Source organism: Diceros bicornis, chromosome 26 (genome assembly GCF_020826845.1).
Source record: "Diceros bicornis minor isolate mBicDic1 chromosome 26, mDicBic1.mat.cur, whole genome shotgun sequence".
In the NCBI taxonomy this organism is placed as follows: Eukaryota; Metazoa; Chordata; class Mammalia; order Perissodactyla; family Rhinocerotidae; genus Diceros; species Diceros bicornis.
The window spans coordinates 35,432,305-35,459,016 of record NC_080765.1 but is presented as its reverse complement, the minus strand read 5'-3'; the positions used below and the strand labels follow the sequence as shown (position 1 = coordinate 35,459,016).

General features: G+C 44.2%; 1 protein-coding gene across 1 annotated transcript in view; it reads left to right on the top strand.

Moving 5' to 3' along the window:
* The first annotated feature begins 469 nt into the window (after nt 1-469).
* The window catches only part of BMERB1 (bMERB domain containing 1), a 111,680-nt gene continuing 85,437 nt past the window's right edge, over nt 470-26,712 (top strand). The window contains exon 1 of the mRNA XM_058569997.1: nt 470-658. Coding sequence (XP_058425980.1) covers nt 553-658 — 106 coding nt within the window. The 5' untranslated portion in view covers nt 470-552. The remainder of the gene's footprint in view (nt 659-26,712) is intronic.

The following is a 26,712-nucleotide window of genomic DNA, read 5'->3' as shown; positions in this document are numbered from 1 at the left end:
ATGCAAACGACAAAGATTCTCACAAAAACGCATTCAGCCTGGACCCACAGATCCAGGTCCACACTCACGCTTCTGTACACTCCTCACAAAGATGGATCCATCGCCCACAGATAGAGACGCGCTCATAAATCCTACTCAAAACCTAGCAGCCCGCTGACAGATCACAAGCTACGCGCAGTGCCAGCCCCATGCAAAGCAACACCACCGGCTCCAGGATGGGCAGGGGTCTTGTTCTTACTTCCTTTGGGTTGGTTCTATTTTAGTTGTTGTTTTTGTTGTTCTCCTTAGAGTTATCATCTGCCCCCTTTTCTCTCTACCCAGCCCCCAAACTCCCCCCCCCTCCGCCGAGGCCTCCACTGCGCATGCGCCATGCATCCCTCCCCCTCCTGGGTACCAGTCTGGGCTCCCAGGCCCCGGCGGCGGAAGAGATGGAGCAGCGTCACGAGCGGCCGGCCCCTTAAAACGCTGCTGCCTGGAGCCGCCTCCCTCCCTGCAGCCCGCGGTGGAGATGGAGTAAAGGGAGACCTGTCGACCTGCCCGCGGAGATCAGCGATGGAGTTAAAGCAATCTTTGTCTACCCATCTGGAAACTGAGAAGCCTCTGAGGCGCTATGGGGCGGTGGAGGAGACGGCATGGAAAGCGGAGGGACTGGGGAGAAGTGAGTACTCGGGCGGGGTGGGGGACAGTTGGGGATCCGTGCGCTGGAGCCGGTGGTCGCGGGAGCGCGGGGATGGTAGGGAGCGGACCAAGGGAAGCGCCCCCGCAGCGGGGCTTTCAGCGCGGGGGGATGCTCAGCGCTGCGCAGCGGCGCGCTCTCCAGCGAACAAAAGGGGGACCTTCCAGGCTGGGCTTCACCGGGAGGCTCGGGAACTCGCTGGGCAGCTAAGCCGGGAGCCTGAGGTGGACTCGGGAGCCTGGGATCCGTAAGCTCGCAGCGGGTCCTGGAAAGTAGGGTCTTTCCCGCAGCCGAGAGAGCAGGGTCGGTTCTCCGCCCGGGCTGCGCTAGGACGCTGGAGCCGGTGGACCGTCCTGGAAAGCACCCACATCCCTGGAGAGAGGGGAGTGTCGGCTGGGTTTCCGCTCCGCCTTTTCCCCGGCGCGAGGTTCGGGGCACACCTCAAATTCCCAGCGTTTCTTCCCCCGCCTTCTCTGGGTCGCAGGTGGGAGGGAAAGGGTTAGGGGAAGTTAACCCTGCGCGCATCCTTCTCCTTTCTCCCTTGACTCAGTCAAAGTCTTGGGTTTGGGTACAATCCTAGAAGGCAGCTCTGAAACACACAGACTGTCTGCTGGTTCTCTCTACGGTATTTTGATGTCAACAACATTTCCAAATAAACGAAATAATTTTGCTTTGAATTAGTAGGATGCAGTAGTTGCAACTCCTGCCCTCAAGGTATGGAGGCAGCCGCGGGGGCGCCAGGGGCGCCAGCCCTCCCTGCAAACCCGGGGCGCTTCCCAGGGCCCCTGCCCTGCGTTGCTGCTCTAGCACGGTGCCTCCTGCCGGGCTGGGAAAGGCCCTCTGGCCCTTCACAAGGACCCTCAGCTTCCTGCCTTGGCGCTGGGTAACCGTGCTAGCCACCCATCTCAGAGCAATGTCGGACCAAAGTATTGTAAATGTGCTCTTTTCCCGTCTTCACCTGGTAGAAGATTGTATGTGTGTGTCTGTGTGTGCATGGCTGCGCTTGTGTGCGCGCTTTCTCCATCCCTGTAATTACAAATTCAGAAAATCGTCCTAGAATGGCTCAGCTGTATTCTGGTTCTCTTGGGTTCAAGTTGAAATCATCATGAAATGCCTTAGTTCTGCACCTGGAACCCACAGTGCTCCCAACCTTTCTCGTTTTCTTTCTCCTTTTTAAATGCTGGTCCTCCTCCTGTTTCATCCTTTCAAAACCCTTTGGTATTCTGGCATGACACCAGGGCTGAGGGTCTCTCAAAATAATACCCGCAATGGCTGCCTTTTATTGATAGGTTGCCATGTACCAGGTCCTGTGCTCAGAACTTCAAATGGATCATCTCATTCCATCCCCACAACAACCTCCAGAGGTGAATATTACCACTCCCCTTCCATTGATGGAGAAACCGGGGCTTGTTAGGTGATGTGACTGTTAAGTGGCAGTGCCGGGGTTTGAACCCAGATTTGTTGGACCACAGAGCCCCATCTCTGCTTTTAACAGGAAGGTTTATTGCTTTCATGTTTTCAGGAAGCTTTCTAAATCTGTTGAGAGAGTCCTAGAACACATTCAATGATTGTATAAGTATGTGGCAGCCCTGTTGGTCTCTGGAGCTCACAGTGGCCTTGAAAGGATGCTGGGTCCCTGCAAAGTAGAAGCCGCATTCAGATAAGCTCTGGGTTTGAATCCTGACTCTGCCCCTTGCTGGCTGTGTGACTGACTTTCGGCACATTTCTAAGCCTTACTCTGCCTCCCTTCTCTGAAATGGAGATAATAATAGTTACCTACCTTATAGCTTAATTGTGAATATTGAGTAAGATGATGTATGTAGAGCTCAAGGTAAGAGCTCAATACATATTGGCTGCTTCAATTATTTTATTACTACATCTGTAGAAGGGACCTGCCTCTATCCTTTGCAAGGAATTACGTAAAGCAACACCCTGCAGTGTTGCTCAGTTCCCTAATCACTCTCTTATAGCTTTTTATTTTCTCACCACTTTCTTAGGAAAATTTTCGACCATACAGAAAAATTTCAGGGAACATCCGGTTTATAGCATCTTAGCTCCTGAAATTTTTGTACTTCTAACTCTTAAGCTGCAAACTATTAAAAGCCTGCAGAAGGGCTTTCTCATGTTCTCTGTTCCAAATCCTCAAAGACTCTGAGTCTTGCTTCCTACTCAAACGCAAGACCACAGTTTCTGATCTGCTTTTGTGTGGATCCCTAAATCTGTTTGTTTTTGCCTTTTTACCTGTTCATACTTGAAATCTTCTTAAAGCACTGGTCCAGAGTCCCCCTTTTGAATCTTAAATTTGAGATGGTTGCCTTTAGCAAATTTTGATCTCTAGACTCTTTTCTGTTTTTGTTTTTGTTTTTGTTTTTGCTGAGGAAGATTCACCCTGAGCTAACATCTGTGCCAGTCTTCCTCTATTTTGTACGTGGGTCGCTGCCACAGCGTGGCTGCCAACGAGTGGTGTAGGTCCACACCCGGGAACCGAACCCAGGCCACTGAAGCGGAACACGACAAACTTAACCGTTAGGCCATGGGGCTGGCCCTTGATCTCTACACTCTTGTCTGCAGCCTGGCAGACAAGATTAAAGACTTTTTGATTAAAGTGGCTTTTTTGGACGCCCTCTCAATTCCCAGGGGATCTGTGGATCCATTCCATAACATCTGGGGCCTCCATTTGTTTATTAATGAAGTGTGAAAATTTGTACTATTGATTCTATGGCATAACAATTGCCAAGCCAACGTTGTAATGCATGAAATGCTGGAAAAAAGAGAGGTCCATTAAAAAGAAGACATGCCCTGTTTAACTTCTGTGTGTATTTAAATATTTGATGTTAAACACTGAGTATGTATTACTTAAAAAGAATTGAAAAGGGGGAAAAGATCACAGAACCGGTCATTTTCAGTTAAGGTTGTATTAGCTGCTATCTGTAATTTTAACTATAGTTTTTACCTAGAAGATATGTATCGTATAGTAGCAAAGAATGGGAGTTTTGAAATCAGGTGAAATGGGTCCAGACCAGCTCTAACACTTTGTCACCCTGGAAAAATTGCTGGACCTTCCAGTGCCTCAGTTACCTTATCTGTAAAATGGGGATATGTTGGTTGGAGACTTCAGGAGCTTCTCGGGTGAAATCTGAAACTAGCTGTCGTACATGGAGGGCAAGAAGAGACTGAAGAAAGAGGCAGAGCACTCCAGATTGGTAGGTGGCAGGTTTAATAAGCAAGCGAATTTACTTAAGAGGCTTGTCTTGGGTGCTGCAAGACGAGTGGATCTCTGCACCCACCTGCCAGAATCTTAAAAGTTTATATAGATGTCCTAGTGGTTAAGTTCAGCGCACTCTGCTTCAGTGGCCCAGGTTCGGTTCCCGGGCGCAGACCTGCGTCACTCATCTGTCAGCAACCATGCTGTGGTGGCAGCTCACATAAAAAAGAAAAAAAGAGAAAGATTGGCAATGAATATTAGCTCAGGGCGAATCTTCCTCAGCAAAAAAAAAAGTTTATATAGAGGCCTTAACAGGGTTCAGTCACATGTACTATCCAGATGGTCTCAACAACACCTTCCTCTCTCAACGCTGCGTCATTGGAACAGCTCCTACTGTGGGAACGGTGGGCAGAGTGTACGTTCCAAGGACAGGGGAGGGGGTGAGGAGTCTCTGATTGCCCCAGTTAAGCCCAAAGGTCAACCGGTGGTCATGTCCTCTCCATGACCTCCTCCAATAGGATAATAATAATGACGACCACTTCAGGCTGTTGAGCGGATTAAATGAGATAATGTATATAATGCGTTAACACAGTGCCTGGCACACTGTGAATGCTCAGTCAAGGCTGAATGGTCGTCATCACAGGATATAAATGATGGCTCCCAACAGCCTTGGAGGAGTTTATTCCAAGCTTGCCAGTCAAGTTTTCCTTGTGTCCATTTCTTTGTAAATTCCAGATACTGATTGTGTACATACCTCCTTCCTCCTCAGGGGAAAGTGTGGGGAATGGCTTTTGAACCCTTGAAAGCCACCTAGTATTTTCTCCTTTGAGAAAGATTCTAAGCAATTGCTCCCATCCGCCTTTGACAGTATTTTTCCACCAGCTGAGAGTTTTTTCTTTTTTTTTTTTTAATTCAGTTGGAAAATGTATAGTGACATTTCAGTGTGGTTAGATATATAAAAACGTTGCTTTCAACCAACTGCAATTAATTGAGGGAGACAGAAAGACAAAGTGCCTTTTGAGAAAGCATGGAGCTTTTTAAATGCACGGTTGTCGATGGTGGTGGCCATTTCTTGATAGATTTGAATGTGCCTTAAAGGATGATCAAGATTTTGGACAGAGGAGGTGGGAGAGGGAGGGTGGCACAGCAGGGAGGAAATGCCACGGGAGGGAACAGCATTGGGAAAAGCATAGAGGTAGAAATAAATGTTATGTGAGTAGGAGATTGGAGTAAAGTGGAAAGCTCGGACAGCAATCTTCCTATAAGCCCAGGGGAGATGACTATTTAAAAGTCCAAGGGTGTGTACTGCCTAGCAAGCAGATCATTAAACTGGCCAGTGTTTCAGGTTTAATAAACAGTGCGGAGACTGAAATAATATGAGTTGCCTGCAATCTACATAATAGATTCTTGGGAAAGGTTTTGTGTTACTTTCATCCGTTTGATCAAATATGTGAATTTTATTATTTCAATTTTATTTTGTTTTGGCATTATTTCTTTTTTCTTGTTACAGAAGTAGTATATGCACTTGAGAAAAAAATTAAAATTCATCTGAAATATAAAAGTAAAAAGTGAAAAATTGGGCCGGCCCCGTGGCTTAGTGGTTAAGTGCGCGTGCTCCGCTGCTGGTGGCCTGGGGTTCGGATCCCGGGCGCGCACCAACGCACTGCTTCTCCGGCCATGCTGAGGCCGCGTCCCACATACAGCAACTAGAAGGATGTGCAGCTATGACATACAACTATCTACTGGGGCTTTGGGGGAAAAAAAGGAGGAGGATTGGCAATGGATGTTAGCTCAGAGCCGGTCTTCCTCAGCAAAAAGAGGAGGATTAGCACGGATGTTAGCTCAGGGCTGATCTTCCTCACACACACACACACAAAAAGTGAAAAATGACCATAACTGCTCCTCACTCCTATTTATTCACTCAATAAATAGGTATTGGGTGCTTTTTAAGTGCCAGGCAGTGTTCTAGGGGCTGTGGATACAGTGTTGAACAGACAAACAAGGTTCCTGCCTGCAGAAAGCTTCTATTCAGGGAAAGCGGGACATGAGCTGGGAGTGAAGGTATCAGATAATACGTAAGCAAACAAATAATATAGTTTGGATAATGATAAGTGTTACCTGGAAATTAATAGAGGGAGGATATTTCCCACCCAGTGGCCGGGAAATGCTTCTCTCTAAGGAGGTGACGTTTTGCCATGTAAATGTCGGATCAAATGCAAAGGCGCTTGGTGTATTAGAGGAAGAGACAGAAGGCCAGGGTGGCTGGAACCCACAGAGTGAGGGGAGAGAGTAGAGATGAATCAGAGAGGAGCCAGGCTGGGGAGGGCTTGTAGGTTGTGGTTACAAAAAAAAAGTATGGATTTTATTCCCGTGGCAGGAGAAGCTACTGCAGACTGCTAAGCAGGAGACTAACCTGAGCTGGTTTTTGTTTTTAAAAGTTCGCATCAGCTACTGGGTGGAGAATAAGACCGTAGGGGGCAAGTGATGATCAGTATAATCATCCTTTGCTGTAGTCCCTGGTTCCTTCCTAATCAATCCATTTTGGATAAGTGATTGGAATTTCCTTGAGTGTAAAAGGTGTGACAAGGGATAAATAAAGGCAGCATGGTGTCTTCTGGGTGACCGAGCACCGAGTTAAAATTCAGCATGTGTGACAGTCTCTGCACTGTGCCTGGATAGGCAACTGACTGTGTGACTCACTGTAGGAACTATAATAGCAGGAATGTGAAGATTATGAATATGATAGCATCTAGTATGTACTTTGAACAAACCCAATTATTTACATTTCTGTGTATTTGGTCATATCTTTAAGTTTCATTTTTGCAAGCATTTCCTTCTTATGTGTTAATTGAAGGAAAAATCATTTGTGCCTATTCTTGGTCTCTGATTAATTATTAAACACTTATTAATAATAATAGTAGTTAATGAGTTCTAGCTATGAACTTGAGCTTATTAAATTCTCATCACAACCCTATTAAGTCAGCAGAATTCTTTTTTTTTTTTTTTTTGCAGAGGAAGACTCCCCCTGAGCTAACATCTGTTGCCAATTTTCCTCTGTTTTGTATATGGGTTGTCGTCACAGCGTGGCCACTGACAAGTGGTATAGGTCCATGCCCAGGAACCAAACTCCGGCCACCGAAGCTGAGCGTGCCGAACTTCACCAGTAGGCCACTGGGGCTGGCCCCAGTCGGCAGAATTCTTATTCCCATCTTACAGATGGGGAAACTGAGGCTTAGAGAGGTTAAGAAACTTGCTGAGGGTCACAAAGGTAGTAAGTGACAGAGCTGGAGGCTGATCCTAGCCGTCTCTGATTCTGAATGTTCTTAGCCAATGTCTGTTATTCCTGGCACAGTGCTAGAAGCTGCAGAGGTTAGAGATGAAGTAAGACACAGCCCCCACTCTTAAGAAGCTTATAGATTTGGGGAGTGTGGGGACACAGATGTAAAGAACACCATAACTTATAATACCAGTAAAATCAAACAAGTGCTAAAGGAAGGTACAAGAGGGAAATGAGAAGAAGAAGAGATTGGCTCTTCCTGGGGCCTCCAGCTGGCCAGCCAGGAGGAGTGTTTTCACTGGTCCTGAAGGGTAAGCAGGGTTTCAACAGGTGAAGAGAGAAGGGCATTTCAGATGAGCTGCTGGACCGAGGCAGGGAGATGGAGATCCCCAAGGCAAGGGTCCGTGTGCCAGCTTTTTTCCCTGTATCTTTCCCCTTGGCTCTCGCGAGCATCATGGGACTTGAGGTCTGTCTGGTCACTCGTGTGAGTCACCTGTTACCTGGATGAGCCTGCAGTTGGAGACAGCACAGGTGGAGGCTCTTTTGAGAGTAGCCCTTCAGAACACCACTCACATAGCTCCCCCGAGGATGCTTACCACACAATCCATTCATTCCTTCACCATTCACTTATTCAACAGGCTTGAGCCCCTACTATATGCTGGCTTTAGAGGTCCAGAGATGAAGAAGACCCAAAACCCACTGGTATGGACTTCTCTGGCTCCCTGTGTTCCAGTCCTCCCTCTGCTGCTTCCCAGCACTGTGATCTTGGGCAAGTTGCCTAACTTCCCTAGACCTCAGTTTCTTCATCTGCAAAACGGGAGTGTACTAACTACCACGCAAGTGTACTTTTAGAAATGCTTAAGATGGTAAATTGTATGTTATATGCCTTTTACTACAATAAAAAATGTATTATGAAATTACTTTTAAAAAGCAGGATAAAAAAGAAATCTTTAAAATATGGGCATAATTCATATAATAACACAAATATATACTAGGTCCAAGTGGTGGCGCCGAGGGGTGGTTCTTGGGTCTGGGAGTGGAAGGGACACTTGAGGTAGGCTGAAAAGGTGAACAGCATTTCATCGCTGATTGGGAGGAACAGCATTCCAGGCAGAGGGAACAGCACTGTGAAGACAGACATGAAACAGCACATATGACCTGGGAATTGAGAATGGATCAGTAACGCTTGGCAGGCTCTGAAAGAGTGAGGGAGACAACACCAGAGCGGGAGGGGAGAGCATTTGGGAGCCCAGGGTAAGTTCACAGGAGGCTGGATAGGAGAAGGCCCACTTCCCCATTTCCTGCGGGGTCCAAGTGAGGTGGCTAAGGACCAGGCTCCTAGAATAAGATTTGTTTCTTTGTTTGTTTGAATGAATCAGAGTCAGACTTGTTAATAATTATTTATTTAGTTAAAATGCCTCTACAGACACAGATCATTAGAGGAGCAAAATCAATAATTCTAAGGGAAGTAGAAGGGAGTGATTATAAGAAATAACATGCACTGAGCACTTCCTGTGTGGCTGCTCTGTGCACGCATGCATCCTCTCATTTACTCCTTCCAGAACACCCGCTGATGTGAGGTGCAATGGAGCCATTTATTGCTCCATTTTACAGATGAGGAAACTGAGGCTCAGAGAGGTTAAGCAACTTGCCCAACATCACTCTGCCAATAAGCGGCAGAGCTAGGATTCAAACCCAGCACAAGTGACTTAATCCTGCTGCCCGTCTTATTTCCTGGGATTAGCTGAGGCTGCCCTTAATACAGAAGGATAAGGTCAGTTAGACACTTCTCTGTGTTTCTTAGTGCTGATTCTGTTCTCTGGCTCATTAATTTTCTTTTCCACTACAAACACGTCCCTTGTAAACTTCAAGACTACATCTCACTTCCTCCAAGTGCCTTCGGGGTGAAACTGGAGTGGGAGCTTGAAGACGTTCACAGAAATGCAGGGGGAAGAGCCTTTCCATTTTGAAGGAGACTTGTAGCTTCACAGAGAAAGGCCTCCCTCTCTTGGGTGATCAAGAAAGGCTTCACAGGCAATATAGGAGCAGATGAGTCTAGTGTTTGAGGGTGGAAGCTCTGCCTGCATTTGAATCCTGGCTTTGCCACATATTAGCTGTGTGACCTTGGGTTGGTTACTTAACCTCTCTGAATTTCAGTCTTCTCATCTATAAAGTGGAGATAATAACAAGACCTGCCTTATAGGGTAATGGAGAAGATTCAATGAGATAATATGGGAAAGCCCTCGTACAGAGCTTGGTGCCCTCAGGAAATGGTGCTGAGGAGACTGATGTTGATAGAACAGGACGTAAAGTGGGCCCTAAGTGGGTAGTATTTAAACAATTGGAGAGTAAGAAAAGAGGGAAGTTAAGGTGGGTGGACCAGCCTCAGGAAAAGAATGGAGGTGACAGTGTGTGTGGACATTGCTGGAGGTGTGCGTGAACTTGGCTGCATTGGAGAAGTCGTGAGGTGCTGGGTTGGTTGAGCAGGGCCACTAGACTCAAGCAGATTAAAAATGACAGGCTGGGGGCTGGCCCCGTGGCATAGTGGTTAAGTTTGTTGTGCTCCACTTCAGCGGCCCTAGTTCTCGGGTTTGGATCCTGGGCGCAGACCTACACCACTCGTCAGCCATGCTGTGTCGGCAACCCACATACAAAATAGAGGAGGATTGGCACAGGTGTTAGCTCAGGGACAGTTTTCCTCAAGCAAAAAAAAAAAAGGAAGATTGGCAAGGATGTTAGCTCAGGGCGAATCTTCCTCAGCAAAAAAAAAAAAAAAAAAGACAGGCTGTATGGAGCCCTTGTAGGACAAGGGACAGAGGTAAAGAAAGTAGCATTTTAGGAAGACTTGTCTGGCAGTGGTTGCAGACTGGATGGAAGGGCAGGGACCCGGGGGGTAAGAAGACCAACCTGGAGGGTGTTGGAATCATCTGCTCATGAGGTCACATGGGCTGGGGTCTAAAGCAGTGGTGGTGGATTGGGAGGAAGGGGATAATTAGATATCTTGAAGGGAAAAAACATTAGTAGTTGATTAGAGATAGGACAGAAAGAGGGTCTTCTAAGCGGAGGCAATGTGATAGGCGGGAAATAACAGAATTGTTAGCCTGGGGTCTTAGGAATTTAAATACATCAGCATCAATGCTGTCCACTTTCACTTCAATAGAGTTTAAAGAGTTGCAGGGATTATGGGTATTGGGAGAAGTAATAATAATGACCCCTTACATTTGTATAGCACTTTCCAATTTATACTTTTCCTGTATTTTCTAATTTACTATTTACAAGGAAGGGCAGAGAGCAGGAGTCATCATGCCCCTTTGGAAGTGGGTAAACGGGTTACGGGTACACCCCAGGGGAGAGGTACAGCTCGTAAGGACTGAGCAAGGACACGACAACCCAGGTGGTTTGCACTAGACCAGGGTTCCCAGGGGCGTATTATGCATGTACAACTGCATCACAAGATGGTAACAAGTATGTCTGGATTCCATATTGGAATCCAAATTGGAAAAGGACCACAGTGCGTGACACTAATTATTCTGTTCATTTTAAATTCCCAAACAGATAAGTCATTCATTCATCTGTTCATCCATCCACCCACCCACCCACCCATCCACCCATCCACCCACCCACCCATCCATCTATCCACCCACCCACCCATCCACCCACGCATCCATCCATCCACCCACCCATGCATCCACCCACCCATCCATCCACCCACCCACCTATCCATCCACCCACCCACCCACCCATCCATCCATCCATCCATCCACCCACTCACCCATTCAATACATATTTACTGGCGGCCTTATTATGCCAGATATTGTGCTAAGGTCTTGCAAGGACAGTAGCACTTTGAGTAAGATGTATACAGTCCCTGCCGTCAGGTGATTTAAGGTCTGCTCATAAAATGAGAACTGCCATATGATCCAGCAATCCCGCTTCTGGCTATATATCTGAAGGAAATGAAAACAGGATATGAAAGAGATATCTGCACCCCCATGTTCATTGCAGCATTATTCACAATAGCCAAGGTATGGAAACAATCTAAGTGTCCACCGATGGATGAATGGATAAAGAAGATGTGGTATATTTATATAATGGAATATTATTCAACCATGAGAAGGAAGGAAATTCTGCCATTTACCAATTGCAACAACATGAATGGATCTCGAGAGCATTATGCTAAGTGAAATAATTCAGATAAAGACAGATACTGCATGGTATGACTTATATGTGGAATCTATAAAGAAAAGGTAGAGAGTCAAACTCATAGAAACAGAGTACAGAAGTGGTTGCCAGGGGCTGGGGGAGGAGGGAAACAGGGAGAGGTTGGTAAAAAGTGTACAAACTATAAAATCTGAGGATCGAATGTAAAACCTGGTGACTATAGTTGATAACACCATATTATATAATCGAAATTTGTTGAGAGACTAGAACTTAGATGTTCTCACACACACACACACACACACACACAAAAGATAAATATGTGAGGTGATGGGTGTGTTAATTAACTAGATGGTGGGAATCCTTTCACAATGTATATGTCTATCAAATCACCACGTTGTACACTTTAAATATCTTACGATCTTATTAGTCAATTATACCTCAATAAAGCTGGGGGAAAAAAAGGGTCTACTGGGAGCAGCCCCTGTTTCCAGTGATGCAGAACCAAAGGACCAAGAGATGATGCCGTCCCTCCCAATCCTTCAGAAACAGAATTCAAGTCAGTTAGCTGACCCAATGCCCTGCTAGCTGAGTGTTGTCCAGAGGCTAATTCAGTTGTGTTGCTACAGGCGTGTTTTTGCAGGCTCTTGAGAAGATGAGTCCTAAGAGGGTCAAACCAAGTTTTATGGGCTAACGCGAGTGCAATGATTTGATTCTGTCTTCCTGCGAGTGCCATGACCACAGAAACCCTGTGTGTCATATTTACTGCTGAGTGCTGAATGCATGGTGTCTACCACATTCCCCAGCACTTAGAAGCCTCCCATTCAGTAAATAATTGCCGAATTAGGTGGCTGTTAATCCACACAGACTGAGATGCAAATGATTTAATTGTGTTTTGTAAACCTTCGAAATCATCAACTAAAAAATAAAGTTAGCAGGAGCCTTGGTCTGGATCGCCCGCCCATCTCCTGGTTTAGACAGTTTGTTCCTGATGCTGCAGTTAGATTAGCATCCTTGCTTTCCTGCTTTGAGGGAAGGATGAAAGATTTTCAGATTGGATACAAAGCAACCGGAATAGGACCATTATCGCGAACCAGTGGCACACTGAGAATGCTATGATGAGCCGGTCCCGTGGCTTTGTGGTTGGGTGCGCGCGCTTTGCTCCTGGCGGCCCGGGTTCGGATCCCGGGCGCGCGCCGACGCACCGCTTCTCCGGCCATGCTGAGGCTGCGTCCCACATACAGCAACTGGAGGGATGTGCAGCTATGACATAACAACTATCTACTGGGGCTTTGGGGGAAAAATAAATAAATAAAATTATTAAAAAAAAAAGAATGCTATGATGGGTGTAGGCTGGGTTAGGTGCTCTACATTTAAACCACATCTCCTCGATTCTTAGATGTCAGCAGAGGTGGGGGGCACCACCCACAGTCAGTCACAATTTTTTGGGACAACAGAGACAAAAAACAGCATGGCCACATTAAATGTACTGGTCCATTAAAAAGCCTTTTAATCTCATGCAGAGAACAGAGTCATCTCAGACACTGCCGGTGGAACTGTTGAGTGTTCCAGCCTTTTTGGAAAGCAATCGGATAACATCTACTAAAATTTAAAATACTCATATGCTTTGACACAGCAGTCTGACTCCTGGGAGTCTATCTGATAGAAATAAAAACACCAATATACAAAGACATTATGTGCAAAAAAACCCCAAACTGTACACAAAGTGAAGGTTCATCAGTAGAAGAATGGGTGAATAAATTATTGCTCATCCACTGTGAAATGATATGGAGCCATTAAAAAGGAATAAATTAGGGGCTGGCCCCGTGGCTTAGTTGTTAAGTGTGCGCGCTCTGCTACTGGCAGCCGGAGTTCAGATCCTGGGCGCGCACCAACGCACCGCTTCTCCAGCCATGCTGAGACCGTGTCCCACATACAGCAACTAGAAGGATGTGCAACTATGACATACAACTATCTTCTGGGGCTTTAGGGAGAAAAAAGGGGGGGGGAGGAGGATTGGCATGGATGTTAGCTCAGGGCTGATCTTCCTCACAAAAAAAAGAAAGAAAGAAATTAGAGCAGTGATAGTTATCTTAGAGCTGTTATTGAGGGAGAAAAATGAGATCCAGGAAAATGTATGTAACAGGATCTCATTGTTGTAAAACCAAATTCTCTCTGTCTTTCTATAGCACATATAATATATATGCATCCATGTGTATGTGTATGTGTGTGTGATTTTATTAGTATGGAGAAAAATGTGGAAGAATGTGTAACAAGTTGTTGCCATGGGCTACCTGGGGGAGGGGATGGGGGAGAGGGCTAATGTGGGAGCTGAGAGAGGAGGGGGCAATGGAGAGCCTAGCAAAAAAGAAAATAAAGATACTTTACTGGAAAAATAATCCACTTATACATTTATGTTAAGTTACATGTTTGTGTGATTGGGGAAGGGGTATTCTAACTTCAGAAATGTTAAAATATGGGGAAAAAATGTGGGTCTCAGAGTTGAAGAGATATAGTTTTATCTGATTTAACCCTCACCACAACCCTATAAGATAAAAACATTGTTTGTCTTCCTGTATATATACATATATATATATATATATATATATATATATATATATATATATACACTCTTCATATATATATGGAAATCCAGGAGCAGAGAGATGAAAATCTTGCCCCGTTAACAATGGAGAAGGGATTTGAATCTAGGACTGTCTGGTTAAGAAGTCCATACCTTTCCCTCTATATTTGTAAACTTTCAACTCTATGAAATTCCATTGGTGTTCCATATTTTTAAAAGGAAAAGACATCTGACATAGTTTGTGGAACCCTATTTTAAAGATCTGGGTCATCACGGGGCTGACCTTCTCGTTCAGATCTCCTCTCAATACTGTCCCCTCTTGCCAGCTTTCTCCTCGTGATCCCCGGGGCTGAAAAATGAAACCACTCACTCTCCATAATCCTGGTCTTGGAGATAAATTTGGGAAATAGGCAAGAATGAGCAGAGGAAGGGACAAACCAGTCTTTCCTTGTCTAACTCATGTCTCTTCCTGTTTATACCCCTCTCAGTCCGTTTGGCCTGCTGTAACACAAGACCAGAGACTTATAAACAACAGGATTTTATTTCTTACAGTTCTGGAGGCTGGGAAGTCCAAGATTAAGGCCTCAGCAGATTCGGCATCTGGTGAGGGCTTCCTGGTTCATAGACGACAGTCTTGTAGCTGTGCCCTCACATGGAGGAAGGGGATGCGGGAGCTCTCGGGGGTCTCTTTTATAAGGGCACTAATCCCATTCACGAGGGGTCCACCTCATGACCTAATCACTTTCCGAAGGCCGCACTTCCTAATACCATCACATTGGGGATTAGATTTTAATATGTGAATTTGGGGGGAGTATAAACATTGTCTACAGAACCCTCCTCTGTCCATGAAGGAATTAAGCCAGCTGAAAGCCAGAGATTTGTCCAGGCTCTACGCCAGGGGTGTAATGCTTTTAGCAGGTAGCTCTTAAAAGTGGCCATCATTTTGACAAGGAACAAAAATGCTTAAATTATTTCCATTTTGGTTCCATTTGGTTCTTCCACACCCAGCACCCACGTGAGACCATTTCACCACTCTGCGTTTGCAGTGCCGTGTCAGTGCTGCAGGATCCATCCATCTTCCTCCTGCTTAAGTAGACAGAGGGACGGCGTCCCTGGAGCACATCTTGGTGGTTAAAACCAGTGCGAACAACTTGGAAAGAGCAGCCCAGCAGGGGCCCAGGCGGCCAGGCTGGGTTCCAGGAGCTAAGAGGTCCGCTTTCCTAGGGATCAGTTCTGCCTTGGAGTAGAGTTTTGTTATTTCTTAAATGCTTATCCATAGCCAGCACTAGGTTAGCTTTACATGTCTTTCTTCTCCACTGAGATAGAGATTTTTTTTTAATTGAGGTAAAAGTCACCTAGCATAGAATTATCCCTTAACCATTTGTTAAGTGTGCAATTCAATCGCATTTGGTACATTTACAATGTTGTGCAGCCATCACCTCTGTCTAGTTCCAAGACATTTGTTCACCCCAAAAGGAAACCCTGTACCCATTAAACAATCCCTCCTTATGCACCCTTTCCCCAGTCTCTGGCCACCACTGCTTTCTGTCTCTATGGATTTGCCTCTTCTGGATGTTTCATGTAAACGGAATCATGCAGTATGTGACGTTTTGGATCTGGCTTCTTTCACTTAGCATGTTTTCGAGGTTCATCCATGCTGTAGCGTGTATCAGCCCTTCATTCCTTTTTATGGCTGAATGATATTCCATTTATGAATACACCACATTTTGTTTATTCATTCATCAGTTGGTGGACATTTGGGTTGTTTCTATCTTTTGGCTATTATGAATAATGCTGCTATAAACATTTGTGAACAAGTATTTGTTTGAATACCTGTTTTCAATGCTTTTGGGTATACACCTAGGACTGGAATTGCTGGGCCATGTGGTAATTCAATGTTTAACATTCTGAGGATGATACAGAGATTTTTGACTTCCACATTCTCGGGCAATTTTGCCCTGCCCTGGCCCTTTTCTTTATCCTATCTTCCCTTGAAGTTTATAATTTCAAGGAGACAGACAATTTGGGAAGGTGGTATCTTGCAATAATTAAATATACAGATTCTTAATTAGGGGTCAGGCTGCTTGGGTTCAAAGCTCACCTCTTCCACTTACTAACTGGTTGATCTCAGGCTAGTTATGTAACCTCTCTGGGCCTTCATTTGCTCTTCTGTAGGAATAAAAATAATTCCCACCTCTCAGGGGCATGTTGAGGAGTAAGTGTGATAAGGTGTGTCTAGCACGTGCAGTAAATACATAAGAATATGTTAGCAATGGCAATTACCATAAACAGCTGTTTCAGTCTGCTCAGGCAGTCATAACAAAATAGCATGGACTGGTTGGCTTCAAGAACGGAAATTTATTTCTTACAGTTCTAGAGACTGGAGAGTCCAAGATCAAGGTACTGGTGATGTAGTTTTCATTCTGAGGCCTCTTCTGCTGGCTTGCAGGAGGCTGCCTTCTCGCTGTGTGCTCACATGGTCTCTTTTTTGTGAAAGCGCATGGGGGGAGAGAGAGAGCAAGCTCTCTGATGTCTCTTCTAGCAAGGACACTAATCCTATCTGATCAGGGCCCCTTCCTTATGACCTCAATTAACCTTCTTTACCTCTTTACAGGCCCTGTCTCCAAATACAGTCACATTGGGGGTTAGGACTTCAACATATGAATTTTGGGAGACACAATTCAGTGCATAGCAATAGATTTCTTATTTGGGACTGGAAATTGTGTTTTAGCATCATGATATCTCAGGCCCAGAAGGAAATTTGGAATCCATTTGTCTAGAATTTCTCAACCTCGGCACTATTGACATTGACATTTGGGGCTGGATAATTCTGTGTTGTGGGGGCTGTCCTGTGCATTATAGGGTGTTTAGCAACATTCCTGGCCATGACCCACTAGATGCCAATAGCACATCCCACTGTTCCTACACAATTGTGACAACCAAAAATGCCTCTAGACACTGCCAAATGTTCACTAGAGGGGAAAAATTGTCCCCAGTTGAGAACCACTGATAGGTCTAATTTTTTTTTGATATAGGTACTCTAATTTTATGATGCAGAAGAGTCCAAAGAATTTTCCTATCCCATCTCTTCATCTTGGTCCCTAGGTTTCTGCCCTCTTTTTTCTCCAGATATCTCACAGCTTTCTGTTCACACACACACAAAGCACTGTCAATAAAAGCATCACTATGTTCATTGCAACATTATTCACAATAGCCAAGATGTGGAAGCAACCCAAGTGCCCATCAACAGATGAATGATAAAGAAGATGTGGGATATATATATATACGTACACACACACACACGCACACACACACACACACAATGGAATACTACTCAGCCATAAAAAAGACAAAATCATGTGATTTGTGACAACATGGATGGACCTTGAGGGTATTATGTTAAGCAAAATAAGTCAGACAGAGAAAGACAAACACCATATGATTTTGCTCATATGTGGAAGATAAACAAACACATGGATAAGGAGAACAGATTAGTGGTTACCAGAGGGGAAGGGGATGGGAGTGTAACCGGACTGGAGAGTCTGATCGCCCAGGTTCTTGGTCAGTGTGAGAGAAGATTTCAGACACAATGGCAACAGCAAGCAAGCAAAGATTTATTAGAGGAAAGGTCAGATAGACTCCAAGTGAGGAGCGGGTAGTGCCAGAGAATGCATCTGCCTCATGTCTTGGGTTAGTTTTATTTTTATTTGGACTGTTTTGAAGGGAATTAGCATTATCTGGTTATCCACCAATAATGGTCTTTCCTCCACCCACACGTCAGGAGGGGGAATTCTTGACTTTTTAGAGGAGTCTCTGGAACTGTCATGGCAGTCATCCCCAGAGGAAGGGGAGATAATGCATACGGAATTTGTATGTGAATTAAAGGTCCATGTCCTCTAGAGGTGTAGAGCAGAAGGCTTTGTATGTGCTGTTTGTGCACCGATTATTTTTATTGTTGTGGTTGAAGGTCTCAGACTCTGGTGGTGGCACCAGGAGGGTCTCAGTTCTCCTTTATCTGCATCTTGTGGGATGCCAGAAAGATGCTCCACTGATGTAGCAAGGTCTCCAACTATGATCCCCTCCTCGTGTCTACCTAGCTACCTATCTCAGGAGGAGGGCAAAAGGAGTAAAGGGGCACATATGTATGGTGACGGATAAAAACTAGACTATTGGTGGTGAGCACGATGCAATCTATACAGAAACTGAAATATAATAATGTAATGTACACCTGAAACTTACATAATGTTATAGGCCAATATGACCTCAATTAAAAAAAAAAAAAACTGTGTTGGATGTGCTCAGGATTAAGCCAAGAGAAACATGATAATGACCTTCCTGAAACATAAAGAAATCTCCCCATGCAGAATGGATTTGATTTTCCTCAGGGCATTCCTGCCCGGGAAGATGTCTACTTACCACAAATTGAAGTGAAGAAGAAATTGTCACTTTCACTTATAACAAAGAAAATGTTTCAGCTGGATGAACAGAAATACCCTTCAAACAATAACTCTTAACTCTGCTACCAGAATGAAAGGGATGTATGTCAGCCCAGAGAACACTGACTCTAAATTTTCTCTGGAACATTACTGTGTCAAGGTACTGGCCATTTGTTCTTTATTATCACCCCGAAGAGTGCACAGGTAATAATAAAAGAGACAAAGAAAGTAGAGCACACGAGGTGACAGATGACATCTCAACTTTTGCAAACTGAAATGAGCAATTCTTTTGGTGGGATGGGGGAGGAGAAAGAATGCCTAGTTCCTCTTTTCATGTTCTGAGATGGATTTCTTAGTATAGAAATGTACTAAGAAATCAGGTATTCCTGATGCTTCAGGTGTCTCTTCCTCCTCTTGAGAGGGACAGGGTGTATATACATCTGTCTGTGTTTATGTTCAATTGCTTCTATTGCGTCTACAGGGTGTGGGATGAAAATTGTTGTTGCTGGAGATAGTCTAGTCTTGTGCAATTTCCAAATCTGTTTGCACATCAGAATCCTTCTGAGTAGCTTTTAGTACAATTAGCACATTCCCCTATCTCCCTTCTGGATGGATTAGAAACCCCTCACCCAGAGGGAAGATGATTTTCCCAAGTGCTCAAGCTAGCCAGTAACAGAAGTAGAACTTGAACCCATTTTTATTGTATATTCAAGTAAATAAGTAAATAAGAATTTCCTCCCTAATAAAGGACTTTCTCTACCAGACCATGGTGGCCAATATCTGAAAGCTCTCAGGAAAATGAATTATTAAATCCTAAATTGAAAATCTGTCATCACTCTTGGGAAAACAATTCAACCATTGTTTCCTGTTGCCCTAGATTCATCGTCCACTTTTGAATACAAAAGATACTATTGCTATAATTATTAGCAACCATTATTCAAAAATTTGTCACAGATGGAGAAATGCATAACCTGCTTTTGGTGGACTAGCCTCTCCATTAATTCAGCTCCTTTTGTAAAGAAAGGAAACACAACAAACTCTATTTAGAAAGATAATTATCCATTAGTTAATGTGTTTCTCAAAGAAACAGCCTACTACTCTATGACAACATGTCAGTTGCACTAGAAATTGACCCCTAGTTCTAACTGGGGAGGGGGCAGGAGACAAAGGCGTATTTGAGGGAATATAGAAAAAAATTAATGTATCTTCTTCTGTTACTGTTAAAAGATAATTTTCAGAAAAAAAGTAAAATCATGACTTTCACAAAGATATAAAAATGAACGCGTGTTAAAGATTTTATCCTACTCAATCAATGAGGGAACCAGGTAGATGTTATAATCGATTCAAAAGAATCTGAAAACAGACTAATTTCTAGATCAGGAATATTGAAATGAAGGTGCAAATGAAAACAGTTAAGAAAATTATCCATTAGAGCAGAAAGTGATTTCAAAGGAAATCTGGTTCATTGAAAGGCTGTGGTTGAAAACATGGAGTCCAGAGGGGCCCTGAAAAATGAAGGAAAATTCAGTCCACTAATTATCCAGATGTACATCTCTTGATGCCGAATGGCAGATGTTTTATGGACTTTTTCAAGTATCACTCAGATGTTCAGCTTGATTGAAGCTGAGAGGGAGGAAATCCAGCACTTACTCGTTACCCATTGAGCTGCTCTGCAAACTGAAATTATCCACTACATATATTTTTTTTGATTTTTAAAATTAATTTATTTTTCAAGTTCAGGGTCATTACCATATCATCCTGTGGCTGATAACTACCAACTCTGCCTGGTTAACATATCTGCCTTTCAAACAAGAGGCTGTTAACACAGGGGCTGGCACACAGTGGGAATTCACTGCACGTTTGCAGAATTACATCGAGGTATTTGATTCCTAAGCAACCGAGTTAAGTTGTTTCACTTCCTGGGGAGGTAGGGATACTGGACCAGCAGCTAACAAGCTTCTAAAAATGGCCTTGAAAGAGAAATTACTTCGGCCTCTGTGGGGTCGGAATCAGGTATCTCGATTTATAGCATTTACTCAGCTGCCATTTCTATTATCTAAAAATAAAGCAAAGCACCTTGAAATTGGCTAGTGAGGCTACACCCCTCGGTGTTCGATTACTTGCTAGCTTGGTGTGCACTGCTGCTGGGTGTGTAAAGCTCTGACAATTCCACAAAGGAGCATGTCAGAGGCAGGATTTAAAGATAGAAATCCATGTAGCCGTTTGCCTTTTTGCCGCATTTATAAAATCAGCCATGTGGATGCTCATTGTCCAAGAAAATAATCTCTCATATGACTGTGGGCCTTTTCTCGAAGGCAGCATTTTCTAAACCATGTTTTGAGGAACAGCAGCTGTTAATAGGTTTTCTAAGAAAAAGGGACGACTGTGGTCAATAAGTTTGGAAATCGCTGGTGAAATTTAGTGATGTAGATTTCTCGAAGGCAGCATTTTCTAAACCATGTTTTGAGGAACAGCAGCTGTTAATAGGTTTTCTAAGAAAAAGGGACGACTGTGGTCAATAAGTTTGGAAATCGCTGGTGAAATTTAGTGATGTAGATTTCCTGACTGTGGGAATCTTTAGTGGCCAATGCGTGTCGTGACTCTCCGAGGGTGCATGAAGCCTGCCTTGGAGCTGGCCGCCTGCCCTCCGTTCTTCCTGCTCTGCTGTTGACCAGTGTTTTTATCACTCTCCTTTTGGTCCCTCTCTTTCTTTCACGAAAACTTCCCGTTGCCTCCAACACCAATTACAGACTCCTCTACCATATTTTGTTGGTTGGTTGTTTTTTCTTTTTAATTGGAGTATAATACACTCTGCCTGGTCCTCCCCATCCTCCATAATCCGCACCTCCTCTCCCTCCCAACTGAACCTTGTTTCCCTCCACGCTCTAAAATGCACCCCTGATTTGGTTAAATTGGTCTCCTTCACATGCTCATCTGTAAATCGGGGATAATATGTACCTATCTCATAGAGTTATCAAGAGCATTTAATGAGATAGTGCCTTTAGGGCTTTGAACACAGTGCCCAGTGCCTAAGGGCCTGATCATGATAGCTGCTATTATTATTGTTGTCGTTATTGTTGATATTCCCTTCTTGTGCCATTACACCCTCTTTCTTCCCTTCTGCTTAAACTTGATCCTACCTTTCCTTGATGGCGGGTCCGTTTATCTCCCTGCTTGCCCCGCTTCCTTTATTTCATACACACAATTGATTCCCCTCCACCTTATGTAAAGACGCAAACATAGCTTCATGCCCCCAAGCAGATTGCTGTTTCCAAGCCCCTCCGACACAGAAATCCAGGAATTGCCAAAGGTTCCAGCCTACCTCCTCCAGAAGCCCCCCCACTCCTTCCAGCGCAACTCTTCTTTTGAAGAATTCCTTCCACGTCTGACCTCCTGTTACACTTTCTCCATCCTGTGCAGTTTAATGCTCAGATGTCCTGGATTTGTTTCAGTTATACGAGGGACGCTCTCACCCAGCGATAAGCTCCTTTAGAGCAGGGACCAAGCCTCAACTTCATTTTTAATCTCCCTTTAGTGCTTAGGCCAGAGGTCGGCAAACTTTTTCTGTACGAATAATACGGAATAAATAGTAAATATTTTAGGCTTTGTGCGCCATACGGTCTCTGTTGAAACTACTCAACTCTACGATGTAGCCCCAGAACTGCCATAGATGAGTACCTGGACAAATAGATGTGGCTGGATTCCTGATTCACTTTATTTACAGACTCTGAAATTTGAATTTCATATCATTTTCCCAGCTCGTGAAATATTATTCTTCTTTTCTTTTTTTCCCAAACATTTAAAAATGTAGAGGCCAGTCTTAGCTCACAGGCTAGATAAAAACTGGTGATGGGTGTGTTGGGCCGGCAGGTCTTTTGACCCCTGGCCTAGACAAAACAGGTGGTGAGAGTGCAACTGTCTTTCTGATTGTGCAAGAGGAGAAAGTTCTGGCTGTGTTTGGCTTTGTTCTTAGCTTGGCTCCTCTCAAACACCACCTGCTGGCTTTTGGCTCACAGAGCTTGTCCTGTAGCTGGGGAGAATGCACTGCCCAAGAGAAAATTTGCAGAGTTTATAGGTGCTCATTTTGGGGGTTTTCACACATAGGAGATAGGATTATTTATTTACAAGCAACAGAAGTTGATTCTGGATAACTCAGAGGCTTTCCAAGGGTCGGGCGACCCGCTGCTGAGACTTCAAATCAGTTTTAGGGATTGCAACCAGAATTTAATAAATGAAATAGAAGAGACTAGAAAATATAAGGATGCATCTAAGGGACTAAGGGTAGATATTATTTTATGCAACTTTTATTTCACTTATGCCTATGTGTCTATGTAGATACTGGGCCACTCTGTGTATTTCTTACTGTGGATCACATTTAAATAAGTTTGCAAATCACAGAAATTTAAGGAGAAAAATGGAGTTTATTGGAAGCATGTGGAAATCCTTCCAGAATCAAAGAAAAAGCTAAATAACCAGGACTTCAAAAGAAAAGGAACTGTGACAACTATAAAGTTCCAGGTGGCAGGAAATTCAGGATGCATCATCAGGCTGAATCAGCCCCACTGTTTTGCATCCCTGGGATACTGTGCTCAAGAATCAAATACCAAGGAGAGAACACAGAAAATCTCTGAGTTAACCAGAGTCAATTTCTGTTGCTTGAAAATAATCCTACCTCCTGTGTATGAAAAATCCCAAAATGAGAACCTGTAAAAGGCACCCTACACCCTACAAGCTTTTCCCACATCCCAGTGCCTCCTGCCAATCTTGACCTTGGCAGTTGCTCTCGGGCACCGGACTCTCCCCAGTCATAGGACAAGCTCTGTGAGCAAAAAGTGGCTGAATGGTGGTTGGGGGGAGCCAAGTTAAGGCCAAAGCCAAATATAGCCAGAACCTAGCATGTGTACATTGGCCCAACTAGATCGGTACCCAGGCCTTGACTAGGAAGACTGGGGCATCTTGATGGCCAGTCCTACCAGCAGCATTCCATGGGTGAGCTGTACTCTCCCATGGAAATACAATGGAAGTGCTCTGGCCAGAGAAAGGACAATGCGTGCTTGCAGAGCAAAATCCCGCTACAGACGACCACTCGGGAGTGGAATTGTTTTTCCCTCTCCCATAAAAATAACTAGTGTTTTTCTTCTGATAATAAGAAATTTAATGTTCAGAATTTTTTTAATTAAAAAATACTGAAGATTATAGAGCCAGTCCTGATGACCTAGTGGTTAAAGTTCAGTGCTCACCACTTGAGTGGCCTGGGTTCGCCTCCTCGTCACAGAACCACACCACCCGTCTGTCAGTAGCTGAGTTGTGGCGGTGGCTCACATAGAAGAACTGGAGCGACTTACAACTAGGATATACAACCATATACTGGGGCTGCTTTGGGGAGGTGAAAAAAAAAAAAAAGGAGGAAGACTGGCAACAGATGTTAGCTCAGGGTGAATCTTTCCCTCCCCCACCCCCCAAAAATACTGAAGATTATAGAAAAGAGCAAATGTCATTTCAAATAAGCCTACCAACCTCAGATGACCATCCTTTCAGACGTCCCTTCGTCCTCCATCTTCTCCTCTCCTCCTTTTTCCTCCCCTCCCCTCCTCCTCCTCTGAATCATGCTTCTCAAAGAGAGACAAATCACATTTTGGAATCTGGTGCCTTTCTCACCCGTCTCTGCTGTCTTAGGGTGCGCCTCCCTCCCGATGGACAGAAGAGAGAGTTCTTTTCCCTTTAGTGTCTGAGTGGAGGAAGTCTTCAGGCAGAGCTGTGTGCGGCTCAGAGCGGGCAAGCTTAAGAGAAATTAACGCTCCACAAATTAGATGTAACTGGTATAATTTGGAGCTAAAGTAATGAGAATAGGATGTCACAGAAAGTCTAATCTGATTCAACAAACACACGTTTCGATTCCTTTTGTGCAAATGGCTCTGCTAGGCACTGAGGAAGAGAGGGAAAGTAAGATGAATAAGGCAGAGCTGCCTCCTTCAAAGAGCCGGCTGTCTAGTGGGGGAGAGTGACAAAGAGATGGTGGCACAAACCAGCCCCGGGTGAAGGTATGAACCAAGTGCTGTGGCGGCACAGAGGAAAAAGCAATTAATATGCAATTATCAATTAGTTTGGTCTGATACATCTTCATTTTGCAAGTAAGAGGGCATCCCGTCCGTCTTCCATTCCAGCCCCACCTGGGTCCTTGCCTGCCTGCTTGCTTTGCTTTCATTTCCTGGGATGGGGAACCCGTTCTTCTCCTGGGTGCCTTTCCTTGGACTCTCCCCTTTCTCACCTGGTGAATTCCTCCTCCCCATATTTTCAGGTCTCAAACATCAATGCCTTGAAAAGGCTTTCTCTGATCTCTTCCCCCAGGCTCAATACCTTTCTCTCTTAGCACACTGTTTTCTTTCCCATCACATGATTACTGTCTGTTTCCTTCAATTATGTTAGGGGAGAGATCAAACCTGTTTTATTTGCCCACAATTAATATCTGTTGAGTGAATGAAAAATGAGTGAATGTGTTCCTTGAGAGAATACACCTGTGAAAAAACAAAATTCAACTGAGTAGATTTTAAAGATCTTATGGGCTTTATTCAATAATTCATGGATTGGGCAGCATCTAATCTAGTAAATAGAAAGGTGCTCTGAAGAGCTGTGCAAGGCAAGAGGTTTTATAGTTAGAAGGCAGCAGGAAGGAGGAAGTTGTACCAGGCAAAAATGGATTGGTTCTTTTGAAGTTACTTTCCCCGTAGGGGATGGCAGGGGTTCACGGGGCAGATTACACAACTAGTGCTGATCAGGCTTTTCTGGAACCAGGCAAGCGACTGGTTTAAGGTTCCATTTCTGGGAGAGCCAAAACTGTAATTAAGTTAAGTCTTGGGTTGGTGATGTGGGGCATAGCATGAGTGACTCCATTTTGGGCCTGCTGTGTTGTATTTTTTTGTGAGGAGGACCAGCCCTGAGCTAACATCCGATGCCAATCCTCCCCTTTTTCCCTGAGGAAGACTGGCCCTGGGCTAACATCCGTGCCCATCCTCCTCTACTTTATATGGGACGCCACCACAGCACGGCTTAGCAAGCCGTGCGTCGGTGCGCGCCCGGGATCCGAACCTGCAAACCCCGGGCCGCCGCAGTGGAGTGCTCGTACTTAACCGCTGGGCCACCGGGCCGGCCCCCTGTTGTCTTGTTTTTAACACATTCTAATGAGGAAAAGGGAGCTGAGGCTGGTTATTCGGATTAAGATAGCGTAGGCTCTGACTACTCAAGAAAGGGAGATGCTAAAAGCAGTGTGGGATGCTCGACTGGATCCTGCAACAGAAAAAGGACATTAGTGGAAAAACTGGTGAATTCCAGTCCAATCTGTAATTGAGTGAACAGTATTGTACCAGTGTTAAATTCTTAATTTTGACAAACGTACCGTCATTCTGTAAGACATAATCATTGGGAGAAACTAGGTGAAGGGTGCACGGGAACTCTCTGCACTAACATTACAACTTTTCTGTAAATCTAAAATTATTCCAAAATAGAAACTTCATTTAAAAAAAGGGAGGGGGATGAGAAGAGGCAAAGCACTCAGCCAGCAGATCTGGTCAGTGCAGAAGCTCTCTGAGTGAAAGTATGAATATTAACATCTTTTTCCGACCTGTGTTTAGAACTCCTTCCAGCATGCTGTTGTTATAACTCACAGCTTTCTTTTTTTGGCTCTATATTGAGTCCGGAAAGGCTTTTCTGTGGATGGTAGACTCATTCATGTTCTGTGGGTATGGGGTAACACTTAGTCAAGAAGCCAGAGGTACCAGACAGAGCCTTCTATTCCCCCCCAGGCGTCAATTACGAGCTGTCACTCACTTTCAAGGCTGAAATGAACAAACAAGAAAGGGAACCACATTCCAAAACAAGAGGAAAAATAGGAAAAGATTTTTTTCTTCCTGCATACCAAGTTCTATTACCTGATTAAACTCAAACATATTTTGTATTTTCCAGAGAAATATTAGGTCCCCCGATTTTTAATCACAGTTAAAAAAAAGAAATATGAAATTCTCTAACTCCTAAAGCCTGATTTCATGTTAATTGAATAATGGCCAACCCTGTTTCTCCAACACTCTCAGAGCATCTCAATTCAGTCTAGGACATTTATTAAGGATGCACTGAGTGTGTGATACTGTTTGAACAACAGTGGAGGTCATCTAAAATACATGAAATCTTGCATCTAGGATCAAAAAATTTTTTGTCTCCTAGAAGAGGTTCTTTTGTGATCTCGAGAGTGTTTTAAAAGTCTCAAAAAAAATGAGCTTGCAAAATTAATTTCCATTCCTTTACATTGAAATAATAAATGCACGTAGTATAATACATGTAAGCATGTTTTGCAAAGTCAAGTTATACAGAAATCAGACCACAGTA